General features: G+C 40.9%; 1 protein-coding gene and 1 pseudogene across 6 annotated transcripts in view; one reads left to right on the top strand and one right to left on the bottom strand.

The window, feature by feature from the left end:
* Positions 1-25,015, top strand: part of ARHGAP12 (Rho GTPase activating protein 12) — a 106,750-nt gene that overhangs the window by 11,855 nt on the left and 69,880 nt on the right. For 4 of the 6 annotated variants that reach the window (XM_032473999.1, XM_032473998.1, XM_032473997.1 and 1 more), the window contains exons 2-4: positions 5,301-5,339; positions 6,533-6,648; positions 7,013-7,760. In XM_032473999.1, the coding sequence (XP_032329890.1) occupies positions 7,074-7,760 (687 nt within the window). In that variant the 5' untranslated portion in view covers positions 5,301-5,339; positions 6,533-6,648; positions 7,013-7,073. The remainder of the gene's footprint in view (positions 1-5,300; positions 5,340-6,532; positions 6,649-7,012; positions 7,761-25,015) is intronic. The other 2 variants (XM_032473995.1, XM_032473996.1) reach the window with 1 other exon arrangement.
* LOC102518811 lies at positions 10,636-11,104 on the bottom strand (annotated as a pseudogene).

Here is a 25,015-nt window from a genome sequence, read left to right as displayed (position 1 = left end):
TGTAGACATACATCTGTAATAATTCTTTTTGTAATTGTCTGTGATCCGTGGTGAGCTAAAAGTGAGTTCATACTGATGTCTCCAAGTCAAATCTGTATCACAGTATCATTCTAGCCTTCTCCCTTGCATGTCTATAAATTCCCAGGTCAACATTGGGATAGGTGGTGCCCACCGTCTAGATGCCGTTTACTTAATTATCAGTTCTAGGGTGCATACATGTATAGCAGTATCAGAATTTTTAACTCATACCCCTATTGGAAACGTCTGTAGCTCTCAGAATACAGCACTTACGGGGAGGGTATAGCTCAGTGGTAGAGCGCGTGCTTAGCATGCACGAGGTCCTGGGTTCCATCCCCAGTACCTCCATTAAATAAACAAATAAATAAATAAACCTAATTACCTCCCCCCCAAACAAGCAAACAAACAAAAAAAACATTAAAAAAATACAGTAGGCAGTTCCTTTGCCTATATCCTTATAAACCTCACTTACATACAACATAAGTGGGGTCTGCATCTCCCTTCATCCCCTCTCCACTCAGTGAGGTCATTCTGTGTGTTTGTAATACTGTTAGATTGTCTTGTCACATCTGCTATCCATCCTGGGATTCCCCTGAACTCTTAAATGACTTTCTAGAATTTGCATACATTGAGGTTCTCACTTACGTTGTAAAGACTGATGGGTTTTGACATATGCAGAATATCATATATCGACCATTGCAGTATCACACAAAATAGTTTTATTGACCTAAACGAATCTCCTGTGCTTCACCTATGGAACCCTCCACCCCTTTGTTCTGCCCTTAGCAATCACTGTCTCTGTTGTTTTGACTTTTCCAGAATGTCATATGAGTTTTGTTTTGTTCTGTTTTGTTTTTATTGAGGTATGGTCAGTTTACAATGCTGTGTCAATTTCTGGTGTACAGCACAATGCTTCAGTCATACATGGATGTACATATATTCATTTTCATGTTCTTGTTCACTGTAAGCTACTGTAAGATATTGAATATACTCCATGTGCTGTACAGTATAAACATGTTTATCTATGTTATATATACCAGTCAGTATCTGCAGATGTCGAACTCCCAGTTTATCTCTTCCCACCCCACTCCCGCCTGGCAACCACAAGTCTGTATTCTATGTCTGTGAGTCTGTTTCTGTTTTCAGAATGTTATATGAGTTAAATCATTCAGTATGTGGCTTTTTGAGACTGACCTCTTTCCCTTAGCAAAACATATCTAGGATTCGTTTACAACTTTTCATAGCTTTTATCACTGAATAATATTCTGTTGTATGGCTGTTTCAGTTTATCCTTTCTCCTATTGAAGGGCATTTTGGTTGCTTCCAGTTTTGGGTAGTTGTTATAAATAAAGCCGCTATGAACATTTGTATACAGGATTTTTTGTAGAAATAAAGTTTCAACTCATTTGGATAAATACCTAGGAGTGTGATGGCTAGATTGTGTGGTAAGACCATGTTTAGCTTTGTGAGAAACTATTACACTGTCTTCCAAAGTGGCTATACCATTTTACAGTCCCAATAGCGGTGAACGAGAGTTTGTGTTGCTTTACGTCCTCATCAGCTTTTGGTGGTGTCAGATTGTTTGGATTTTAGCTATTCTAATAGATGTACAATGGTCTCTCGTTTTAATTTGCAATTCTCTAATGATGCGATGTTGAGCATTTTTTATGTGCTTATTTGCCATCTGCATGTTTTTTTATGATGTGTCTTTTTCAGATCCTTTTTCCATTAAAAATTTTGATTCTTTTTGTTGAGTTTTAAGAGTTTTTTGTGTATTTTTGATACAAAAATCATCTCATCTGATATGTATTTTACAAATATTTTCTTGTCTGTAGTTTGTGTTTTCATTCTCTCATCAGTATCTTCCACAAGTTTTTAATTTTAATAAAGCCCTATTATTTTATTTCTTTTATGGATTTTGCATTTGGTGATATATCTAAAACTCTTTGCCAAACCCAAGGTCATATTTCTTCCTTTTTAAATTGGAATATTTTCTCCCTCTTGTAACAATCCAAGAAAAAGTTATGTCCACTTCATTTCTAAGAAACACTTCGTGGCACAAACCTTTCTGAAATACCCCATGCAAATGGCATTTTTATTAAAATATACATACTTTTCCAAGCATTTCTTTTGTTTCCTCATTTTTGTTGCATATTTAAATATGATTTTGAATTTCTTTTACCAGTTTATGCTTGACTGTGTTTTCTGGTGCTTTCCAGTTACCTGGTTTATTCCTATATCCTTTCTGCTGTTCCTGTTTTTGCTATTTCTTTATGGCCAAAATAGTTTGTAATAGTAATCACTATATTTTCCTTCTCTTCTTCAGGCCTAGAGAAATGTCATACATTCTCTATTATTTTTACTCTTAAGAAACAGGGACTGTGCATTGAGAAAACACCTTAAGTGCCCTGTTATGGCCTTTGATTTCTTGTTAAGTCACAGTCTGCAAAATTATTTGGTAGAATAGTTTCTTATTCTGGAACTTACGCTGGAATTATTTTTAACTTTTTTGTTGTGCTCTTTAAATTTAATTGATTTCTTTAGTAGAGGTCTGTTTAGGGAGTGTTAATTTCCAACAAGCACTTGTAAAAGCTACTGGAGGACTTCCTGTCAAGAATCAGTCCTGCAATTGTGGTGTTTTTAAGTGGGTTAATATGTGTGTGAGGCTCTATTAACATTTTTGTCATTCATGGTATTAGAATTCCTCAGTACTTTGTACATATATGTATCATTATAAATTGTAAGCTCATCAATTTTGGATATGTCTACCATATTTCTCTTAGGATTTTTTTTTCCTTGTTGACTTCTTTGATATACCTTGTAAGGATATCACGCTGAGAGAAGTAGTTGATTAAAACAGATGTCCTGGGGAAGGAAGATCACAGTTGCTGAGCTGCGTACTTTGTGCAGAAAGAAAATGAGGAAAATTGGCAGACTGAAAGGAAGAGATCATTAGTTTCAAAGTAGCGTGGTGGAGGTGAATCTGACTGGTGGGGGGAAAGAAGTAAAGGATGTGCGCAGGGGTGTGTGTGTGTGGGGATGTGTGGATGTTGTCGTGGTGAACCGTGAGGAAGAAGACCACTGGTAGGAGGCATGAAGAGCCCACGTGGATGTTCTTGAAACTGCAGAGAAAAGCAGTGGTTGTTACTGGGCAGTAGACAGGCACACTCTGTACTGGAGGCTGGGTCCTTAGTTGTGTGTGTGGTGAGTAAGGCTGAGTGGACGGTGAGTGGAGCATGCGGTTCAGTTAGGTGTTGCGCTCAGAGGGTGTCGTAGTTGAATGAGTGAGATTCAGAGAGATTCTAATTGAAACTCTTGAGGGGTTTAAGATACCAGGGTAAAGAGTGCTCAATGTAATCTAAAGAGAAGAACTGGGGACTAGAGGAAGAAACAAACCAAAATTAAAACCACAAACATTTAAAAAAAATACAGCTGCTTATTATTATTTTTTAATGGAGGTACCGGTGATTGAACCCAGGACCTCATGGGTGCTAAGTACGTGCTCTACCAGTGAGACGTACCCACTGCCCTAAATACAGCTTATGTTTTTAAATGAAAATAGGCCCCATAGGTTGCTCACACGTTTGCAGGTCAATTTCGCTTGGGTCTAAGTTTTTAGAGCTACCCCACAATTATTTTAATTGTATTTGAATCTATAGTTTACAGTGGGGCTTTTCTCTTCATATTTATTTTATCCAACTTTTCCTAGACCTTGGCTTGTAATCCATAATTTCTGCTCCACGACTTGCTAGAAGTTTATTATGTTAATCATCTCTCTGTAGGGGAGTCCCCTCTTTCACCCCTCCATCCCTGTGGTAACTAGAAATCTGTCCCAGTCCCTTTGTCTCCATGTGCTAGCCCTTGCTCCTGTCCCCTGCCTTGTGTCTGACCGCCTGTTCCAGCTAGACGTCTTCTGACTACTTCTCCATCTTCAGTGCTCCCCCAGTTCTCATTTCCTTTAACTAAAACTGTAGTTTGGGTGTTGAACATAGTGAAACTGGCTTACCTTTCTCCCTAACTCCTCCCCACCTCTGTAGTCGGTGGGGAAGGCGCAGTCGTGAAGCCTGGCAGTGCGAGGCTGCCCCCAGCGGTGGTGGTCTCCAGCCCACAGCCCCTCTGCTGCCCCCATGAAACCGTGAAGGTTACTCGTTCTCCTCTGTGTTTCCCTTTTTTCCATGCCTGCGGGTCAATGTTTGACCAGTTAGGGGATGCTTGAGCCCCTGTGACCTTCCGCATATTCCTTCACCCGTTTCAGTTTCTTCAGGGATGTTTCTGATTTTATTACTTCCTGGAAAGTAAAAGGAAAAAAACCACATCACCCCAGGATAAGTATTTCAGTGTGGAATTTTGAAAAGTTGTCGTGAAAAACTTTTATGTAGGTAAACGGATTAAAACTCCTGGTGACTAATGTCCTGGTAATGCACGAAAATAAAGGCTGCACACTTGGAAGATTAGAATTTCTATTTACTGTGTCAGGAAAGACCAGGCAGGTTTTGCAGGGCGGGGGTGGGGTAGAGAGAGGAAGTAGATTTTGGATGTGGTTGAGTCTTAGGTACCTGTTAGATCACCAGGTGGATTTGGGTGTCGTGTGTCAGTCTCCTTTGAATCTAGAAGACTCTCCCTCCATTTTTCATTCAGTGTGAAATTGATTTTTTTTTTTTTTGAAGAGTTCAAGTCTGTTTCTAACCAAATGTCTCACATTCTGGGTTTGTTTCTTGATAATTAGCTTAAGCTTAAACATGTTTTTGGCGAGAGCACAACAGGTGGCATTGTGTGTCTCACCGAATCTGATCTGGTCGCCCGCTCTTGGTGGTTCTGAGTTTGAGCACTGGCTTAGGCTGATGACCCCCAGGTGTATTGCTGCAAAGGTGTACTTGCTTGTGAATGATCTGCAGGGAATGACGCAGTGACTCCCAACAGCTTTTAACATTTGTTTTCATTCTCTTGAACCTCCTCAGTATCATAAACTTGGGAAACAGCTCTGTCATTTTAACGACTTTACAAAAGATATTTCTCCTAGAAGTTTAAAAAGATGTTTGTGTCAGAACAGAAAATAAGGGCGGAAATGATCTTTGAAGCAAGGTAGAAATGAAGCAGGAGGGGCAGGGGCCCAGCGCACTGTGTGTTTGTGCGTGTTTGGAGGGTGGTGCTGGGCACAGGCGTGATGCGTCAAGCTGCACTGTGCTCCTTGTGGCCGTTCTGAAACCATGAGCAACGCTAGGTGCCTAGCCTTCTGTAAATTATCTTGGTCAAAGTTAATGAACTTCATTTTTTTTTTATAGGTTTAAATGTGATACTGGATGGTTAGTTCTCCTTCTAAGGTAAGTTTTTAATTTTTATTATTTTTTGAAACAACACTACTATGTTAAACTTATTCAGGTAGTTTGTCTAGAAAGTAAACTTTAGTTGCTGAAATTGTATGACTAACTAGTTATCCCCTGGGCTTTATCTGTCCCAGAGGATGCTGTCGGGAGGGGTGTGGGGCTTACTGCACGTGCAGTGTGAATAACATCACACGCGGTACCCGGGTGCTGGTAGGTGGATTCGGGACCCTGCATGCACATTTCTGGTGCGTCGCAGCATCCTGAGTTCCTTGGGTCTGCCTGAGGCTCCTGGAGTGTTAGGTTGAGTGTGTGGCATGGTGCTGCAAACGGAGTGACTTAAAACTGCAGAAACTCATTCTCTCACTGTTCTGGCACCAGACGTCCTCTGTGCTTCCCTCCAGGGCTCCAGGGGACAGTCCTGCCTTGCCCGCCCCATTCCGGCGCCTGCTGGTTGCTGGCAGGGCTCCAGCTCCTTGGCTTGTCGCTGCTTCACTGCCAGTTTCTGCCTCTGTCTTCAGTGGTCTTCCCAGTGTGTCTCCCCTCCTTGTCTCCAAATCCCCCTCTCCTTATAAAGACACCAGTCATTGGATTTCAGGCCCACTCTAGTCAAGGGTGAACTACTCTCAAATTGATTCTATTTGCTAAGACCCTGTTTCTAAATAAGGTCATATTCACAAGTCCTGGTGTTAGCACTTAGACATACCTTTTTGGGGAACATAATTCATCCCTCAGTGGTTGGGGTGTGACTTGAATTGTAGCAAAATCAAGATGCTGGATCATTTTGAAGCTTGAATGCTGTGTTTTATGAGGTACTAAAGTGTTTGAAATTGGTATAGAAGAAAAACTGACCCCTAAATTTCTCAAGCCAATTTAGGGGTATTTCTAGTAGACTTTGTGTCTTACGTACAATATGTGTACATACAGTATGTGTGTGTGCATTTTTAACATTTACAAGTAAAGAGACTGTTATTTGTTGGCATTTGTGGGATTCAGCTTAACAGGACTGTGGTCCTCTTGGGGTGGATATAAGAGGAAACAAAAGTAAACCAGCAGTTTCTTTGCTGTATCTGTGTGTGTATTTTGCCTAAAAATACCAGTGCTTTTTTAATCCATTTGTATTAGAACATGAAACCTATATTTGGATATCTTTCTTCTTTAAAAAAACTCATTAATGCACTTGATCATTTTAGAAAGTAAAGAACTACAAGGTCGTTGAATGAAATTCAGAGTCATTGAAATTCAGCTTTAACTTCAAAGACGGTTTTAGGAATGCAAACAGTGAACCTAGCTCCATGCCTGGCCCTTGGTGAGTGTGTCAGTTACTATTAGGGAGTCTTTCTAAGAATGTGAAGGAGGTTTGAGGTAGTCGTGAAAAGAAGGGAAGTTCTTCTCTCTTATTTTTGATAGTTGTGTGTCTGGCTGGTCAGCATGTTTACTGTTCCAGTCACTGGTTTGGTTTTGGTCATAAATGATTGAAAAATGTGGATTACGGTTAGGATGAGAGTGTGTTTAAAGCAGGACAGTACGTACAGTAGTAGACACATGTTTACTTTCCGGGTTTGAGGTTTGAAGGTAATGTTCTTTATTATATGGTGCTTGTGAATGACTATTAAAAATCCAAACTGTTAACTTTTTTCCTCCATTCTCTTCCTGCATTTAAATAAAAATAGCTGTATTAATCCCAGAAACCACGGAGCCATAATGTGGCAAAGCGTCCTTTTTGAGAGGTGAATGTTACTGGTGAAAATGGCTGACAGAGGAGGGAAGATTGTCCCAGGACAGGTGTACATTGAGGTGGAGTATGACTACGAATATGAGGCCAAGGACAGAAAGATTGTCATAAAGCAAGGGGAGCGGTACCTCTTGGTGAAGAAGACCAATGACGACTGGTGGCAGGTCAAGCCAGACGAGAACTCCAAAGCGTTCTACGTGCCCGCCCAGTACGTGAAGGAGGTCGGCCGCAAAGCTCTGATGCCGCCCGTGAAACAGGCAGGGGGGCTGCCAAATAATTCTGTGAAAGCCATGCAGAGCCTCCACCTCCAGAGAGCGGCAGAAAATGTGAGCAAGCCGCCTGAGCTCTCAAGTTTCGGAAAGCCATCGTCATCTGTTCAAGGATCAGGTCTGCTTCGTGATGCCAATCAGAATTTTGGACCCAGTTACAGCCCAGGTCAGACTCTCAGCCTGGACCTGACCCATAATAACGGGAAGTTCACCAGTGACTCACATTCTCCGAAAGTTTCTGGCCAGAATAGGACGCGCTTCTTTGGTCACTTTCCCGGTCCCGAGTTCCTGGACGCAGAGAAAGCGAGCTTCTCCCAGGAGCAGTCCTGGGACTCGACCGGAGAAGGCTCAGAAAGGCTACGCCAGGACTCCGAGTCCGGCGACGAGCTCAGCAGCAGCTCCACGGAGCAGATCAGGGTAAGATCGAAAGTGGACGAGGAGACACTTGGGCCACCTTCAGAAAAGCTGAATTATAGATTGTAATTAAAATATTTGTCAGACTTAAGAACTGGTTGTTCTGCCTTATGTTTTCAGAATACATGGGTTTTATCCAAAGTTAAAGAGAGAGAATATATGAAAAACCTTGTAGGATTGATGGAGGCTCCCTTTCAGGTTTTCTTAAGTCTTGTTCCTTGGCAGGACTAGAGCCACTTGAAGTGTGGACAAGTTTCTTTTTTTTTTTTCTTTCTATTGATTATGCATAAAGTACAAAGGATTTGTGTAGTGTACCCAATGATGATACTTCTTTTACTAGAAAAAGTTTGTTTTCCAGCTGCACTCACTTTGACTTGTTTCCACTAAGTCTTCAGGTAATAATGGATATATGAGGAAAGATGTCACAGGAATGTTAATGACTAACTCTTGTTCTTTGAAACTTTTTCATGAACTTTGCATGTTAAATATATATATTTATATATATATATAAAGAGAGCTCACCAACCTTTAGTTCTTTTCATGCACTTTTGTGTTTTAAGTGTCTTGCATTGAACATTAGCCTGAATAAAATTTTGTATCTGTAGTTTGATTCTTTTTCCCCCTTCTTACCTAACTTTATTTTGGGATTCGTTTGTGCCAGTTTTTCAAGTAAAGTGACAAAAGCACACTAATGAAATTGAAACTTGAGTGTATTAGAAAAGTTTCATTTTAGGTGAATTTGTAAGTTGATAAACTTTTGGCCTAAAGCTATGTTGTAAGATTGAGTCATCAATATAAATGAGTCAGTAGGTGTGAAGCTGCCCTTACTTGTGGTCGGATTGTAATGGAACTAGTTTGTTCTTTTCCTTTCGCGAGTTTCAGTTTTTCTTGAGACGTTTTGAACGAATATAGGAAAAGGGGAAGGTTCTCTAGAAAAACTTCTGATGCTTGAGATGAAGGCAGTTAGGGTGAAGAGCACTGTCTGTTAGTCATCTCTTGTCTTAGTCTTTAGTCTTTGCGATACTTTGACGAAGAACATATAGTGTGTCTGGAATTTTTCTGTTGGTGGCTCCCTGTTGGACTTACTGGACTTGGGAGACGTGTGTTTCCTTTGCTGTCTGGCCCTCACTGCTGTTCCGCACTTGAAGTTCCTTCCGTGTTCCGTGTGGGGACACCGGCAGCCTGTGTCCTCTTCGTCGTGGTCATCTTCAGTTCACACTGGGACACTCGTGGCTCCTAACCTCTCCTGGGCTGCTGGGAAATCTTGTTAGATTTCTCTCGCCAGACCTCGTCATGATTATTGGTTTCAGACCTTTTCTGTGTCCTTCAGTTCTCCCCTTCTGTTTCATGCTGAAGTAAAAGCCACGGGAGGGAGTCTGCATCTGCTTTGGGGAGGATGTCCTGCCTGGCAGTTCATCATGCAGGCTTTAGATTTGAATCTGGCTCCAAATCACACCAGTTGTCAGGTAATTGGGGCAAATGACTTGACTTTGGTGTGTCTCAGTTTCGTCCTCCTAACGTGGGGGTCAGAGTTGCTGAGGATGCAGTGGGCTGTTGTGTATCTCATATGCTTACCTGGCTGGGTACCTGCTGCTGCTGAATAAATGACTCCCAGTTCTGGTGGCTTAACACAGCAGACAGACATCCATTACATCACAGTTTCTGCGGGTCAGTCATTAAGAAGCAGCTTGGTTAGAGGTTTTAAAGGCTTCAGGTCTCTCATTATGTTGCCATCTTATGAAGGCTTGGCCAGGGCCAGGCGGCTGCCTCTTGGTGGCTCGCTCACGTGGTGTGGTTGGCCTCTTTTCAGATACTTGAATGTCGTGAGCAGCTTTCCCCCGAAAGGAGCCGTCCTGAGAGGACAGGGTGGGAGCTGGCAGTGGCACACTGTCACACCTTCCTGATGGTGCAGTTCAGCCCTTCTCTGTGTCGGGGGAGCCAGCACAGGTGTGGGTATCAGGATAGGGGCCGTGGGGGCCACCGTGGGGGCTGGCTGTCACAGAGCACATCAGTACCGTTCAGATGTCGTGTTGCTGGCATGTCTGCTACTGTCATTTCCACCATCAGACCTAGGAATGGAGCAGGCATCCTCCCTGGTTCCGGCAGTGCGGGGCTGCCTCTCCTACGGGGACAGGCTCTTCATGTTTGCTTTGCCCTCCTTTCCACAGACCTTTGCTAAAGATTGTGTAGTGTTGCGCTCATGGCTTTAGACTCGGTATTTACCAGGTGTTTTCCTTCAGCATGTGAATTTGCTCGTGTTTTCCTGTGTTAGTAAAGCTCTTCCACAGCACTGTCCCCTCCGAGTGCCGCCTCACCACTCCCTACTGGCGGCTTTGGAAGGAGCTGCACATACGTGCTCACTTCCCACTCCTTCCCTAGCCTGTCATAGTGGGACCTCCGCGCTCCCCTAAACAGCTTCTGCTGCAAGGTACCTTTCATTGTGGATAAATTTCCAGACAATTAAAAATATTTTTATACGTTACCATTATTACAGTGAGCAAGATTAATAATCAAATGTCAATTTAAAATAATTTTTCATTGAGGCATAGCATATATTCATATGTGTAAATTGTACTAATCTTAAGCGTATGGCTTAGTGCTTACGTACAGCTGTGAGCCCCTTCCCAGTCAGCACTCACACCCTCCCCCCTTGTCTCTGCTGGGAGATTTTCATTTTTCTGACGTATTACCATTCATCAGTCTTCTCTTTTTTAAGTCAAAAAAAGGAATAAAAATTTAATTTAACGGAAAAAACCCAGAATTGTCTGAAAAAACAATGGAGCAAATCAGCCGCTGAAAAAAAGAGTTCTGCATCTTGGTGATCACATTTACTGAAAAGGTTATAGAAACAGTAAAATGCCATTGAGCGGAAGGATTTGTGAGTTGTCTGCAAATCAACTTATTTCAGTAGTGGAAGAAGTCTTGGTCATTTCTTAATATCAAAATTATGCAGGTTTCTCTTTTGAGTGTCTTTTGCATCTGAAGAGTCAGTCATACAAAGTCTCCTATTTTCCTCACAGGGTAAATCCTTTGTTTCAGCCAACTCTTAACGGCAGGCCAGCTAGCACACCACCATCTCCCCGGACAAAGAGCATTGAAATAATCCGTTTTGTTGATTGATGTATCTCTTTGTACGTTTCTTCATCAGTTTCTGTAGTTGTTAACAGTTCCTTCCACATCTCCCAGCGTCATGTTTAGATGTAGGTCATACCCTGCAGCCTGCCTCAAAGCGTTGCGTCACTTCCCATTGTCACATGGATCTGCTCATCCAGGCTGAACCTGATGAGGACCAGGGGCTCTTCTGCGGTGTTGATGGTTTGTTGCTGGTCCGCGTCGTCTGCCACGTTTCAAACTCTGTGATCAGTCTTCTTTAATTAAACGTTTTGAGATAATTGTAGTTTCATAAGCAGTTGTAAGAAATCATGTGGAGACCAAAAAACCCCCAAAAAACAACAACAAAAGAAATCATGTAGAGAGAGCCCCCGTGCCCCTGTCAGGTGACCTCTAGTGCTGACGTCTTGCAGAGCTACTGTGGTGTCCCAGTCAGCACGTGGGCATCATACAATCGAGATGCTGAGCATTTCTGTCAACACAAGGGTCCTTCGTGTGGCCTGTTTGTAGCCACCCCCCCAACCCCATCCCTCCTTAGCCCCGGCCACCACTAATCTGTTCTCCACTTTTATAATTTTGTTGTTTCAAGAATGTCATATAAGTGGTCTCATAGGCTCTTGAACCTTTTGGGATTGGCTGTTTTCATTCGGCACAGTTCTCCAGAGACTGATCCAGGCCCCCTTTGTCGCTGACTCGTGTTCTGTGGTTTGGATGGGCTGTGCTAGTGCAGAACATCTGGGTTTCCAGGGGCTGTTGCATTTAAACATTTCTGCCCAGGATTTTGTGTGAACACACCTTTTTATTTCTCTGGCCTAAATGCCCACGAGTATAATTGCTAATTATATGATATGGTAGTTGCATGTTTAATTTTTCAAGAAACTGCCAACCCGTTTTTCCAGACTAGCTGTTCATTTACATTTATACCAGCAGCGCTTGTGATCCAGGGTCTCTGCGTGCTCACCAGCATCTGGTATCGTCACTGTTTTTATTTTAGCCATTCTGATAGGTGTGTAATAGTATCTCCTGATTTTAATTTGCATTTCCCTGATAGCTAGTGATGTTGAACATCTTTCACGTGCTCATTTGCCATCAGTAGATCCTTTTCATTGAAATGTCTCTTGACGACTTCGGCCCATTCTCTGATTGGTCACTTTGCTTTTGTACTGTTGAGTTTGGAGAGCTCTTTAGTCGGCAGAGAGGCAGAGGGGCACCGCACACAGAGAAGGCAGCCACGTGAAGCTGGAGTGAAGGGAGATGTGAGGGTGGTGGCACTGATGTCAGGAAGGATGCGGCTGCAGGCAGAGGACTCTCTCGAGCCGCTGGAGGGAGTGCAGCCCTGCCAGCACCTTGATTTCAGTCCTGGGGTGCTGTGTCTGGACCTCTGGCTTCCAGAGCTGTGAGGGTATAAGGGTTTGTTGCTTTAAGCCTCTGTTGGCACTAAGTTGTTACCGCAGCCACAGGGAACTAACACAGCTCCTCTAGTTCCTTTCCTTCTTCTTATACATTTTAGAGGAATTGAAGTTTTAAATTGCCTCATGATTTAAATCGTATCTGTGAAACATTTTACTGGAATTTTGGTAGGAATTGCATTAACCTGTGTGTCATTTCAGAGGAAATGGACATCTTACTATGTTGAGTCTTCCAGTCCACGTATATTGTACATTTCCCCATTTGTTTAGATCTTTTTTAATTTTTTTCAACAGCATTTTGTAGTTTTTAGTGTTAAGTCCTGTACAGTTTTGCTAGATGTACACCTAAGTAGTGTTGAAGATCAGTTGACCATAGACATGTGAGTTTATTTCTGGATCCTCAGTCTGTTCCATTGGTCTGTCCCTCTGTCCTTCAGCCTGCACTTGGTTACTGTTACATTGTAGTAAGTTTTGAAATCGGAATGTGTTACTCCTGCTTCATTGTACTTTTTCAAGAGTGTTTGGTCTATTCTGGCTCCTTTGCAGTTCCATGTGAAGTTTTTAATCAGCTCATCAATTTCTGCAAAGAAACCAGCTGGGATTCTAATAGGGATTGTCTTAAGTCTGTGGATTGATGTGGGGAGTGATGCCGTGGTAACAGTATTAGCATTTCCTGCAGAGCCGGTCTGGTGGTGCTGAATTCCCTGTTTTGTTTGTTCAAGAAAGTACTTATTTCTGCTTCATGTTGATGTGTAATTTCTTTAGCTGTGTAGAGTTCTTGTTGGTGGTTTTTTTTTCTTTCAACACTTTAAATATTTTACCCACTCTCTTTTTGTTTACATGGTTTCTGGTGGGACGTATGCTATATGTGTATGTTTTTTTCATTGTTGTATTGTTGTTTACATTTTGGTATTCGTGGATCTCTGGTATTTGTCCTGCTTTGAGACTGGGAAATTTATGTTGACATCTTTAAGCTCATTGATTCTTTTTCCAGCCATGTCCAGTCTGCTGATCATTACATCAAAGGCATTTTCTCTTTCTGTTAAACAGTGTTTTAACTGGTGGCATTTCTTTTTGATTCTCTTGTTAGATTTTGCCATCTCTCTGCTGGCATTGCTCATTTGTTGTTGTGTGTTGTCTTTTCCCCTTATAGTCCTTAAGATACCACTAGAAGTTATTTAAATTCCCTGTCTGATAATGCCAATATCTGTGCCGTGTCTGAGTTTGACTCAGATGCTCACGTTATCTCTTTACGTGATTCCTTCTTCCCTTTAGCCATGCCTTGTAATTTCTGGTGAGAGTTAGACAAGTTTTATTGGTTGGTAGGGATGGAAGTAAACAGGCCTCTCATGTGCAGTGTTCCGTTAATCTGGCTAGAAATTGGACTGTGTTTAGTGTCTGCTGTAGTTGTAGGTACCAGAGGCTTTAAATTCCTCAAGGATCTGTGTCTGAAGAATTTCCTCATTAGTGTCTGGCTCCGCAGTCAGTCTCCCTGCTACTTCCTGGCTGGGAGGGGTCGAAGTGCCTCTCTGCTTGGCCCTGACAGCCTGCACTGATGTCCGGGGTCAGAGGATGACCCATTGCCCTAGCAGTGGTGAGTCTGACTCCACTCAGCCTCTTCTGTGTGTGTGGGCTCTTGTTCCCGACCGCAGTGGTCACCCTGCTTCCTTCCCCTGCTTCCTCTGATTCCACCCTGGCAGGGGTTGGGTGCTGTGTTGCAGCCCTGCTGGCCCCTGCTGGTGGCCTGCGGGTGGGGCTGTGGGTGTGTTCTGTGGTGTTTGGCTGCAGTAGAGCGGTAATGTCTGACCGTTTCAGTCTTGCTAGTCTTCTCCTTTTCTGGCCCTTCTGCTGGCTTTCGGGCAGGGATTTGTTGGGGTTTTTTGGTCTGTGCCTGTTGGTGTTTCTGGGTTGCTGACTTCCTTCTTTAAATCTGGGATGTATGAAGCCAAAAGTAAACCCAGGGCAGAAAAACAAAACAAAACAAATACTAAAAAAAAAAAAAAAAAATCAAAACAAACAAAAAGCAAACACAGAAACTCACCAGCATGTTGCTCATTGGGTCCTGAGGTCACAGTTGGTTTCCCTTCTCTCTGCCTTTCAGAGCTGTCTTCTGTTTATTTCATGTATTATGTCCAGTGTTTTTGTTTATACCTAGTGTGAGGAATAAGATAAAGTACGTTTACTCCCTTTTCCCAGAGTTGGATGTGATTGGTAAGTTTTTAATGGTAGTTTTTAGGTATTCATTGTCTTGACCTCTTAACGGTCTCGTCAGCTCTACTTCTAGGGGTGGGGGGTGTCCTCTCATCAGAAGCTTCCATTGCGCCCTGTGCTGTTCCTTTGTTGTCCTCATCACATTCATGATGGTTTTCTTTCTTCTCACTTGTCAGTCTGCGCTCTCCAGGCCAAGTTGTTAACCATATCTTGTTTATTTCTGTGTGTCAGATGCCTAGTATATAGGACCCTGGTACATCGTAGGTATGCCCAGTGCTTCTGTAACGACCACCAGTGTTTAGCCACAGATACATGGGAGGGAAGGGGAAACCTAGATTAATGTCCCATCAAAGATATGTGTTTCTGTTTAAATACAGTCATCTGGAAGTGCTGTGACCTTGACACAGCATAGGCTTTATGAATAAAGTTACCAGAGAGATGGAGTTGGGGGTAAAAAGTTGTAATGCAATAGAGAGATTCCAAAATTTGAGTCAAAAACCATAAAATTCAATTTGCACCCCCCCACCTTCCCCAGTAAAATGGACACATCATATGCAGTATCTTCCTCAGGGCAAATTTTTAGGTCTTTTCAAAGGTCATACTAATAGTTGATTTGAAGATGAAACTTTGAAAATCAGTGTTGGTTTGGAGCTCCAAACCTTAGAACAGCCTTCAAAACTGTACACTTTGCTCCTGATAACCCTGTTTTTCTCTAATGATCTCATGAATATTCCTTTAATATATGTGTCTTACCAGCCTTGGGTATCAAGTTTCCCATTGTTAGAAAGTATGGTCTAAAACCCGGGAGTTGAAATGGTAGACCTTTGTCTCTGAGGCTGACAAGGTGCGAGGAGAAGAGATGGCTTTGAGAAGAAGGCCAAAGTTCTGTAAGGCTCAGAGTCATTTTATTAAATACAGTGTGAATATTTATGATGACTATAAATCTAGAAATGTTTAAATTATGTTTTCTATTAGCCTTCTATGTTGGCAGATGTGTTTATAGAAAGAATTTCTTCATTGACAGTGCTGGACTAATGTGTTTCTGGCATTTGACATCTGATCTGAAATTAATCTGGAAAATTTTTTATATGGAACAATTCATCAACATTTTGAGGTGTTATATTGGGTTATACTGGGTTCACAAAATCAATTCTCTAATTGTAGTTTTAAGCTTTGTTTCTGATTGAAAGGTATTTAAATATTTCCTTTTAGTCTTTGTTCCCAAATTATGTGGACTGTTAATACAAGATGTTTATTGTATTTAAAAATACAGATTTAAAAAAATTAAGTATCGATTTTAATTATACATGCATATATTTATCTGTAGTTTTATAAAGTAAGAATCATACTGTGTGTGCAATTCACACAGTATGATTCTGAATATTTAAAAGAATAATCTATTATACAAGCAGTATTTATTATACAAAGGAGAATGGCAAGAGACATAATTTTTCAGGCTAATTGGATTTTCTGGTTAATTCAGGATTAGGTATAAAAGGTTTGTGTTTGTTAGAGATTTGTTAGAGATTTTCCCAAGTCTGTTTCCACAAAGATGGTGCCGAATCTAAAAGCAGATATGATTTAGCTTTGTGCAGCAACAGCTAACAACGTCCCCTCTCATCCAAATCCATGCTCGCTGTTGATGGATCTTTTTGTTAAGTAGCCCCCACGCCCCACCCCACCCCGCCGTGCTGCTGGAACCAGTGGGGCCATTACTGAGCTTCCTTAAATTCTCTGAAGCTCTGCTTTGTCACCTGCTCAGATTCACCACAAACTTCCTATTTGGTTCCTTTATTGCTAGAGCAGTTCCAAAATTAGGACTCTTGGGAGATTTGGGGGCTGATGATTTCTGCTGTATAATGGCTTGAATGTGTTTTGGTGAATTTCTCTGTAAAACTAATCCTCAGTATTTGTAACATAATATTTTCTTCAGTAAAATGTGGGTCAAGTTTGGCATCTTACTTAGGAAGCAGTAGCAGTTTCTCTCTCTCTCTCTTTTTTTTCTTTTTTTTCCGCTTAGGGCAGTGCGGTGTCTGAACTTGAGTCAGGACCAGTGTGTCTTTGAGATTTGAAATCTGCTGCTGCTTAGTTGTAGGTACATGGGCCAGTCCCTTAATCTCTGAGCCATGATTTTCTCACCTCTAAAAATAGAACTAAGAATTGTTGTTATAGTTAAATGAAATCCTCTGTGTGAAATTGCTGTGTGTACCTGGCGCCAGAGAGCCCCCTCACATGGTCTCAGCTCTCTCCCGTCTTGCTGACGTAGGTATGGCCAGTCCTGGAGACTAGAGTGACCAGATTTTGCTCTCATTTCAAGGTGTCCTTCAAGCCCAGATTCTTAAAGTGAAAGTTTTGGGCAAAGTAATTATAAAGTGAAAACTGATAAATCTTCTTTAAGGAAATTTAGGCATAAATGTCTAATTAGATGGAAATTTGGGAGAGGAGCTAGGTAAGCTTGGAGTTACATTTGGGTCAAACGTGAAGGCAAAATTAACTGAGATTTCTCGGATGACAGCTCTTACTTCCTTTGACCATGCCTTCTCCCAGGAAAAGAACTCCTGGTTCTAACTGCCAGGGGTCTTTTCTCAGAAACTGCTGATAATAGAAAGGAAATGCTTCATTACCTATCCCTAGCTTCCTTCTGGAACATAGGGCCTGCTTTACTTTAGCATCGATCTGTTTATCAGGCCCTTTCCTCTTTGTCTGGTTGTTACCTGTCTGAGGATCTAGTGAAAGCCGTAAACCGTCTTTCCAAAAAGTGCCTGCATGTGTATTCGTGCGGACGGTGCCCTTGGGCCACAGACTGCGGAAGGCTCCTTCCCTTTCACCTCTTTTCCTGACCCTTTTCTCACCTTTTCCTTTTCTAAGGCAAGTTAGTCTCTTTTTTACCTTTCTTCTAAATTCACCTGCCCTTCTCCCTCATTACTCCTAGATGAATTTGGCTTTATTTACCTTTGCTGCTTTGATTCCTATGTATTAGTCAGAACTTAGTTGTAAATGGTAGGAACCCAACTGTGACTAGTTTAGGCCAAAGGGAATTCATTGGCTCGTGTAACCAAACTGCAGGAAGGGTTTATTCACCTGGGCATTGGGGTGATTGGAACTAGGGTCTTCTTCCTGTCTGGATTCCTTTTATCCTCTCTGTCTGTCATGTCTGATTCTCTCTCCTGGATTCTGTCATTCTTCTAGACAGAATTCTTCCACCTGGCTGTGGACAAGTTGCTGACAAGTGCTAGGGTCACATCCTTAGTTTTTCTATTAGTGTATCTCTTTTTCTTCCCTAGTTCTAATGCAGAAAATCTTGGAGAAGGAATTGCCTTGGCTTCAGATATGCTTGTATTTATGGCCAGGGCCATGGTTGGACCATACCCAAACTTTATGGTTGGAATCTGAGGAGAAACAGTTCCTCAAAAGATATGCTGCTCCCAGAATAAGGGAGAGGTGCCAGGCAGACAGATAATAGCTGTCTGACATACCCTTTTCTTCTGAGACAGAGTCTCTGGGTGGTCACAAATCACACCCACTCTGTGCCAGGTCAGTCCTTGACACCAACTGCCCTGAAAGACGGGGAGGGCTGGCCGGGATGGAGTTCCCAGACTGATGCTAATTCAGTGTAGGAAGTTCTGAAGATTAGACTTCAAGTAGAAAGGAGTTCTGCGTGTTATAAAATAGGAATAGCAAAACAAAATTTCCTTTGGCATTTCCTACTCTCTTCAGATTGCAGTCTTTAAAGCCAAGGATTGTATCCTGTCTATTTCTTCCAGCAAACTTTTGACAACAAATAATGTAGTGAATAATCTGTATAGTAAAGGCAATACTGATTAGGAAAAAAAAACTTTATATGATACGTCTACAGTTGATGTGAACTTTTGATGGTTAGTTTTATGTGTCAACTTGGTTTGACCATGGTGCCCAGATATTTGGCCAGACATTATTCTGCATGCTTCTGTGAGGGTGTTTTTTGGATGAGATTAACATGTAAATTGAATAAAGCAGATTACCCTCCCTTATGTGGTGGGCCTCGTCCGATCAGTGGAAGGCCTTGCTGGGACAGAGACTAGAATCTCCCCTCAGTAAGAAGGAATTCTGCCAGCAGACTGCTGTTTTTCTCTTGGTCTCCAGCCAGCTAGTCTGCCCTGCAGATTTTGGACTGGCCAAGCCTTCACAATTGCATGAGTCAGTTCCTTGAAATAAATCTCTTTATTTATACATCTTATATCTGTTTCCCTGGAGAACCCAGAACACAGGTTATAGCTACTGACTGCTCCAGGCTTTTATCATCACAATTAGAGCCAAAAGAAAGGCCAGGAAGTTCCCATGTAAAAGCCTTTGCAGGGACAGCTCATCCTAGCTGAATGAAGTCTGCTGCTCGTCTCCAGCAGGTAGATTGAGCACTCTGCTTCGTCAGAACTGCGCTTACTGCCAGTCCCTTCATAAAGAAGGTGTGAGGTGTGCAGGGGAGCGTGATTGGCAATCCCATCAGAATCGCATCATTTAGAGGATGGTAACCAGAGAAAGGCACAGTAGTGGTGCTGGCACCTGGAAAGGGGCATGGGAGGCAGTCAGAACTGGTGCTGATGTGGCACGAGTATCTGCTGTGCATTGGGCTGTACCTGTCCTTTGGAATATGGAATGGATGTGTGCCTCGTGTTGTAGAGTTCTTGGATACTGTGTAAAGTCAATTGGATATAAAATTCTTCATGTCTGTAGACCAATTCTGATAGACTTTAATGCCTGAGTTTTCCAGTCCGTGATTTTAAGCTCTTAGACATTATGTTTAAAGATTAAAGTCACAGTGTCAGTTGACTTGCGATATTGGGCATTTTTCTGTCTCTTTCGATATATATATATGTATGTATGTTGTACACACGTATAATTTTAGTCTGATTGTAGTAGAGTAACAGAAAAAGATGGTTGAAAGATGACATAATTTTAATAGAGTCATTAAAAAATGTGTATATTTAAAATGTTCTGTGTTTTCACCCTGTTTTCTTTGTAGGAAAGAATTTGCTAATCTAGGTGACATATCAACAAAAACAACAGATGTGGAGACATTTTTGCATTTTTCTTGAGAAAAATCTCATCTGTATGCATAGAATATCTTTAGCAATTGCTTCAGTAAATGCCAGACAAATGGTTTAAACTCAGAATGACGACTCAAACAGTTTTATCACAACAGTTATTTTGAAGTGTGTTGTGGTTACACTTGAGCTCAAATTTCTGGAAAATCATGAATGTAACTTGGTACATCAAAGGAAGAGGAGCAGGAATAGGCTTCTCAGCCAGAGAAATTTATTTCTTGCAGCCTTCCTACAGGATGCTTGACTTCTGAAGCCCTCTTTTTGAAACCTGTGGTTGAATACTACTTGTCTGTTTTTCTGTCTTACAGAGTGGAATTCAGTAACTTGTAAGTAGTTGGAAAGTAGGCAGGTGACTACTTGGTTTTAAATGAGAAACAGAAAAATAAAAACTAGAGAGGATTCATGAGAATAACCAATATTACAGTGAGAGGATGGTGGAAGGAACCCACCACTGCCTGTTGAGCATCTGTACTGTGTCAAGCCCTGGGATAGGTGCTTCCACATGTGGTTGCTTTACAGCTGCTTTGTAAGGTGGGCAGGGATAACTTTCTTGTGTTGTTTGTTTTATTAGGGGGAGGAATTGATTTCCGCTTGGTGGAGGTACTGGGGTTTGAACCCCTGACCTCTTGGGTGCTGAGCATGCGCTCTACCACTTGAGCTATACCCTTCCCCTGGGTAACTTTCTTTTTACATTGAAGAAGCAATTGCATGTTCTCAGTGTGTGATGAAGTCAAGGCAGTATATGTACCTTAAGATACTTAAAAATAATTATATCAGAATTTTGACCTTGTTTGATTGAGGTGTAAGTTTAACCAGTCACTTTTTAAAAATTGGAGCACCAATTCTGCTTGAAAGAATGACGGACAGACTGGTTATTCACAGTAGGGCATTTGTTAGACATTTTCTCAGAAATGAACAAAGTAAGCCCATCACTTTAAAAAAAATAATTGTTTTTTGTTGCAAATGATAAAATTCAAGCTTTCAAGTGAAGATTAGAATCTTGAAGACTTGTATCTGCCATGATAGCTTATAGCTTCAGTCTCAAGATTTTTCTTGATGAAAGCAGTGGTGATATTAAAGATTTTGTGTTTGTTTTGATACTGTAAAATGAAATGTTTCAGCATGTGGAAAATAAGCATACTCAGTGAATTAATGTTTTTCAAATGAGCAATGCATGGTGTATACAAGAGTCATTCAAAGGCAAGATAGACCAATGGATTTTAATGTGACAAAGTGCAAAATAGTTAATTAATGTGACTTTAGATTCCACATTGTAACTAATCTTGAAGAAACTACTACTCGTTGAGTTTTGGAGGAATGTCAGAGAATGTCCACAATTATCTGAAAAGCCTACTAAAATAAAATACAAATAAAATAGAAAGCCTTACTCATCTATATATCTGAATAAGGTCATTTTTTCGTTATGTATTTCAACCAAAACAACATATTGCAACAGATTTAATGTAGAAGCAGTTATGAGAATCCAGATAATGAAGAGATTTGTAAATATAATACAGTGCCATTTTCCTCACTAATGTTTTTTGAGAGACTATCATTTTTTTTCTAAATATATATTTATGTTGCTATGTAAGATTTATTATTTTTAAATGAATTTAGCAAACAATGTAAAAATTTCCTAGTTTTAATTTCTAATACTAAATATCAGTATATATCACGTACATGAGCAAAAGTTCTTTGGTATTCCAAGTAATTTTTAAGTGTGTAAAGGGGCTCTGAGATAAAAACAATTTGAGAATTTGGTGAAATAATCTGCATTTGGCTAAGAGAAAGTGGTGTTTGAGGCCTTGCAAAATTTTTCTCCTTAGAATCCGATGCCTTTATGTCTAGGTACAGGATGGATGTTAGTGGTTTAGGGTTTGATGATGATAAAATTTTTTGATAATATGTTTTAAAATTTGGCTAAATGCATTTTGTCTAAACTCTTTTTCAGTTAGAGAGATGAATTCTTTGTTAAAATCTATTACCATTTAGTTTGGTAAGCATATTGTCAGTGGTCTTTAAACAATACAGTGAATTAAATTGAATCTTTTTGTTGTAAACATACGCAATTTTAAGAACTATAGTAATATTAAAATGTTGAAAATTTCTTGCTTTAGAAATAGTTCATACTTATATAAAAATTATTATAAAGTCACATCCCCACAAGGAGGGCACAGTGTGAAAACAGTCAGTTTCAAGATCTGAAAACCTTGATTCTGCAGAAATAGAAATGACAAGAAGTGAAAGACTTGTGTCTCCAGTAAGGATGGAAAAGAGGAAGGAAGGATTTCCTGTATTCAGACCATTTAAAATAGTTAGAAAATGCAAAGCTGAAGTTAGAAAATGCAAAGCTTGCCGAAGGTGCGAGGGGCGCGCTGCCCCTCTGTATCTGTCTTCCCTGGGGTCTTCCCTGGGCTCGGTCCGCAGTGGGAGCGTCCCCTCAGTTAGCGCTGGCGCTGTTCTCAGTACTTCCCTGGAAGATGAATCAGCGCCATTCTCTTCTCTGTTTAGCTTGTCGAACTAAAATTTGAAGCAAGTTCAGGCAAGGAGATAGTTGATATAAATCTTAGGGAATAAATAAATATGTACTTCTTAATGCAGTGAAGCATCAATCAGTTTTTCTGGGGGGCAGACATTTCTGCCTAATTGAGTATCCAATGTCTGTGTTGAATTCACCGCCCATTAAAGGCTTTCCTTGTGCTGGAGCTGATGCCAAGTCTAGTCTGGTCTCTGCCCCTGAGGAACTCACAGTTCTGTGCCTTTTAGTCCAGTCTCCAGCGATAGCAGAAGTAGCATGTGAAGGATTGTTGAATCTTTAAGGAGTCAGACTTCCGTAGTTGTCATCATTATGACTTTTACTTGTCTTTGTATTAGTGTATTTGTTTGTTTGTAGTTTCTCCGAGGCATAGTCAGTGTTACCTTTGGAGGAAAAAAAAATTGTGCTATCAAGTGTCATCTGTCTAATTCTGCTAAAGTGAAAATGTGGAAAAATCCCAGGTAACAGTTTTGGTTAGATAGGTTCTGACTATAATTTTTTTTTTTGTAGATGCTCACTTTTCTCTTTGTCATATTAAAAATACATCTAAACCGAAAGATTTGTTTCTCCTACTCTGTGAGCTCTTTATTTCTGTGTTGTTTATTGTGACATTAATTTAAAATCCTATAGATGTGGACTTAATCTTATTTTGGTGACTCTGAATTTTACTTACCATTCTTGGCCTCTTAATTAGAACCCCAGGCATCTGGCCTTGTCTATGGAGTAGCTTCTCCACAGATGAAGACCATAGTGATGTTACTTGAGTACCTTAGCACATAATTCAGCTGTAGGTTCTTAGTGGAAGTTGTTCTGTCTCCTTGAGAAACTCATTGAGTGGGAGGGTGTCCCATCCGTCGCTTTGGGAGAGTAGACAGGTATACTGCTGTAGTCAGAAATGTATTTGAAGCTCATTTTAAAAAGAACTTGGTTGGATGTGTCTTGGCAGTTATTTTGTAATTTCCAAGTAATTTTTTTTTATTACTTCGAAATTGTGAAGAACCATGAAAATTAATCTTGAGAATTTCTTCTTTGCTTAAAATTACCTAGTGCCCCCTACTTACAGGCACTCAGTGATTTGCAGTGTTGAATCAAGTAACCAGTTTCCTAGTGGAACACTCTTTCCCACTGTTAATCATCCTGTTTTTATTTTGCATAGTGAGATTGGCTGGAGAGTTACCAACATGTTGAGGTTGGATTTTTGGTGGTGTCATGGTGTGGCAGCCGTACTTTCCAAACCCCAAATCAGAACATCTGTTCTGATGAGTCTGAGAAGTGAGAATGTACTTCTGGGGACAGTGGGAGGAATACTTGAAATCTGCACTGAGCTGTGTGGTTGCCGTGCTCGGAGAGAGGAGGGCATTATTTTATGAGCCAGAATACTTAATGGCTACTTTTGCTGTGCCAGGCATGTTTTAGAAAGTATAGAGCAATGTTCTCAAGTCTTTTACTAAAAGATAGGCAAAATGAAATTGAAGTGGAGTAACTTAGCACTTAATATTTCATTAGTGTTTTTCTGTTCGTAATGTTAGGGAGAGAGAATGTGCCAGTTCTTAAATTTGAAAATATTTTTCACTGTGGTAACAAAAGTATTCATTAAACACAGCTCTGAGAAGTGATTGTTCCTGCATCTACTTGGTGGAGACAGTGCGGGTGGTGAGTAATAGCCTGGACTTTGAAATCAGTAGACCTGGTTTTGCATTTTGGTTCAGCAACTTCCTCATGAGGAGGAATAATGAAACTCCATGAGTCAGTCAAGTGCCTCGAACAGTGTGTGCTCAGTAAATATTCATTCGCTTTTGTTATTGCTGAAGAAAAATGTTACTGAAAAACCGACAGTTCTAAACTCTAGATTTCTGTTTGAGACCCGTCAAAAGAGATTTTCCAACTTCTGAGGAGGCAAACAAAAGTTCTTTACAAACGCACAGTTGGTGTGTTGGTGTACAATCTGTGCTGGGGTGTGTACTCGGTGCATTTCGTATGTTGTGTAGGGCCTCCTGGGATGTGTCTGGGGCCCCAGCACATGCATTTATTACTATTTCACAGTCTGTAGGGATAATGTTACTTCCCTAGGCAAGTTTTTAATTTTTTTAAATATGACATTGCTCACCACATTTATATTATATTTGGTAACCCTTTGTCAATTTTAATATTCTTATGGAAAACTGATATGATAGAGTTTTGAGGGGAGAGCTTATGATGTAAAGTCTGAGAAATGCACTTTACTGCTGTGAGTCTGGCTTTTCATTGACAGAGATCTGTCTGTTACATTTTTCTGTTCCGTCAGTCAGGATGTATTGAACGGATCTTGAAGGAATAAGTGAATGAAGGAGAGCAGAAAAGGCTCTCGTTAAGTCAGAAGATGCTGAACAGTATGACTTCGCATATCTTCTGTTCCCTGATTAGCATATGCATCGTCAAACAGAGACCTTACTTTATTCACTGGCACAAGTCCTTTTCTTGTTTTTCCAATTTAGTCTGTAATGTCCTTCCAAAGAAGACTTGAATTTTGGTATGGTTTACTTTTTATACCTTATATAACTGTTAACCCTTTCTAAAAATTCGACATTACATTTATAACTTTAATAAAAACTTCACTCATTAGTAAAGTATAGTGGCAGCTTAGTGTAAGGGAGGCCGAGAGTCAGCCTGCCTGGGCTCGGAGTGCAGCTCCATCACTTCCGATTGTCTGAACCTCGACACGTACCCAAATTTTTTTCCCCATCTGTAAAATGGGTATGATAGTAGTACCTATGTCATGGGGTTTTTATGAAGATCAGATGACTTTAAATAAGTTCTTAGAATAGTGCCTGGTCCACAAACTACGCTGTGTAAGTGCTTTCTTTCACTTTGCATAGATACACTCTTTACTTGGATCTTAAACATACAGATAGAACTACTGTATTTTTGACG

The sequence above is a fragment of the Camelus ferus genome, chromosome 35, assembly GCF_009834535.1.
Source record: "Camelus ferus isolate YT-003-E chromosome 35, BCGSAC_Cfer_1.0, whole genome shotgun sequence".
Classification (NCBI taxonomy): Eukaryota; Metazoa; Chordata; class Mammalia; order Artiodactyla; family Camelidae; genus Camelus; species Camelus ferus.
Note: the sequence above shows the minus strand (reverse complement) of the source record. Positions and strands in the feature narration are given on the sequence as shown.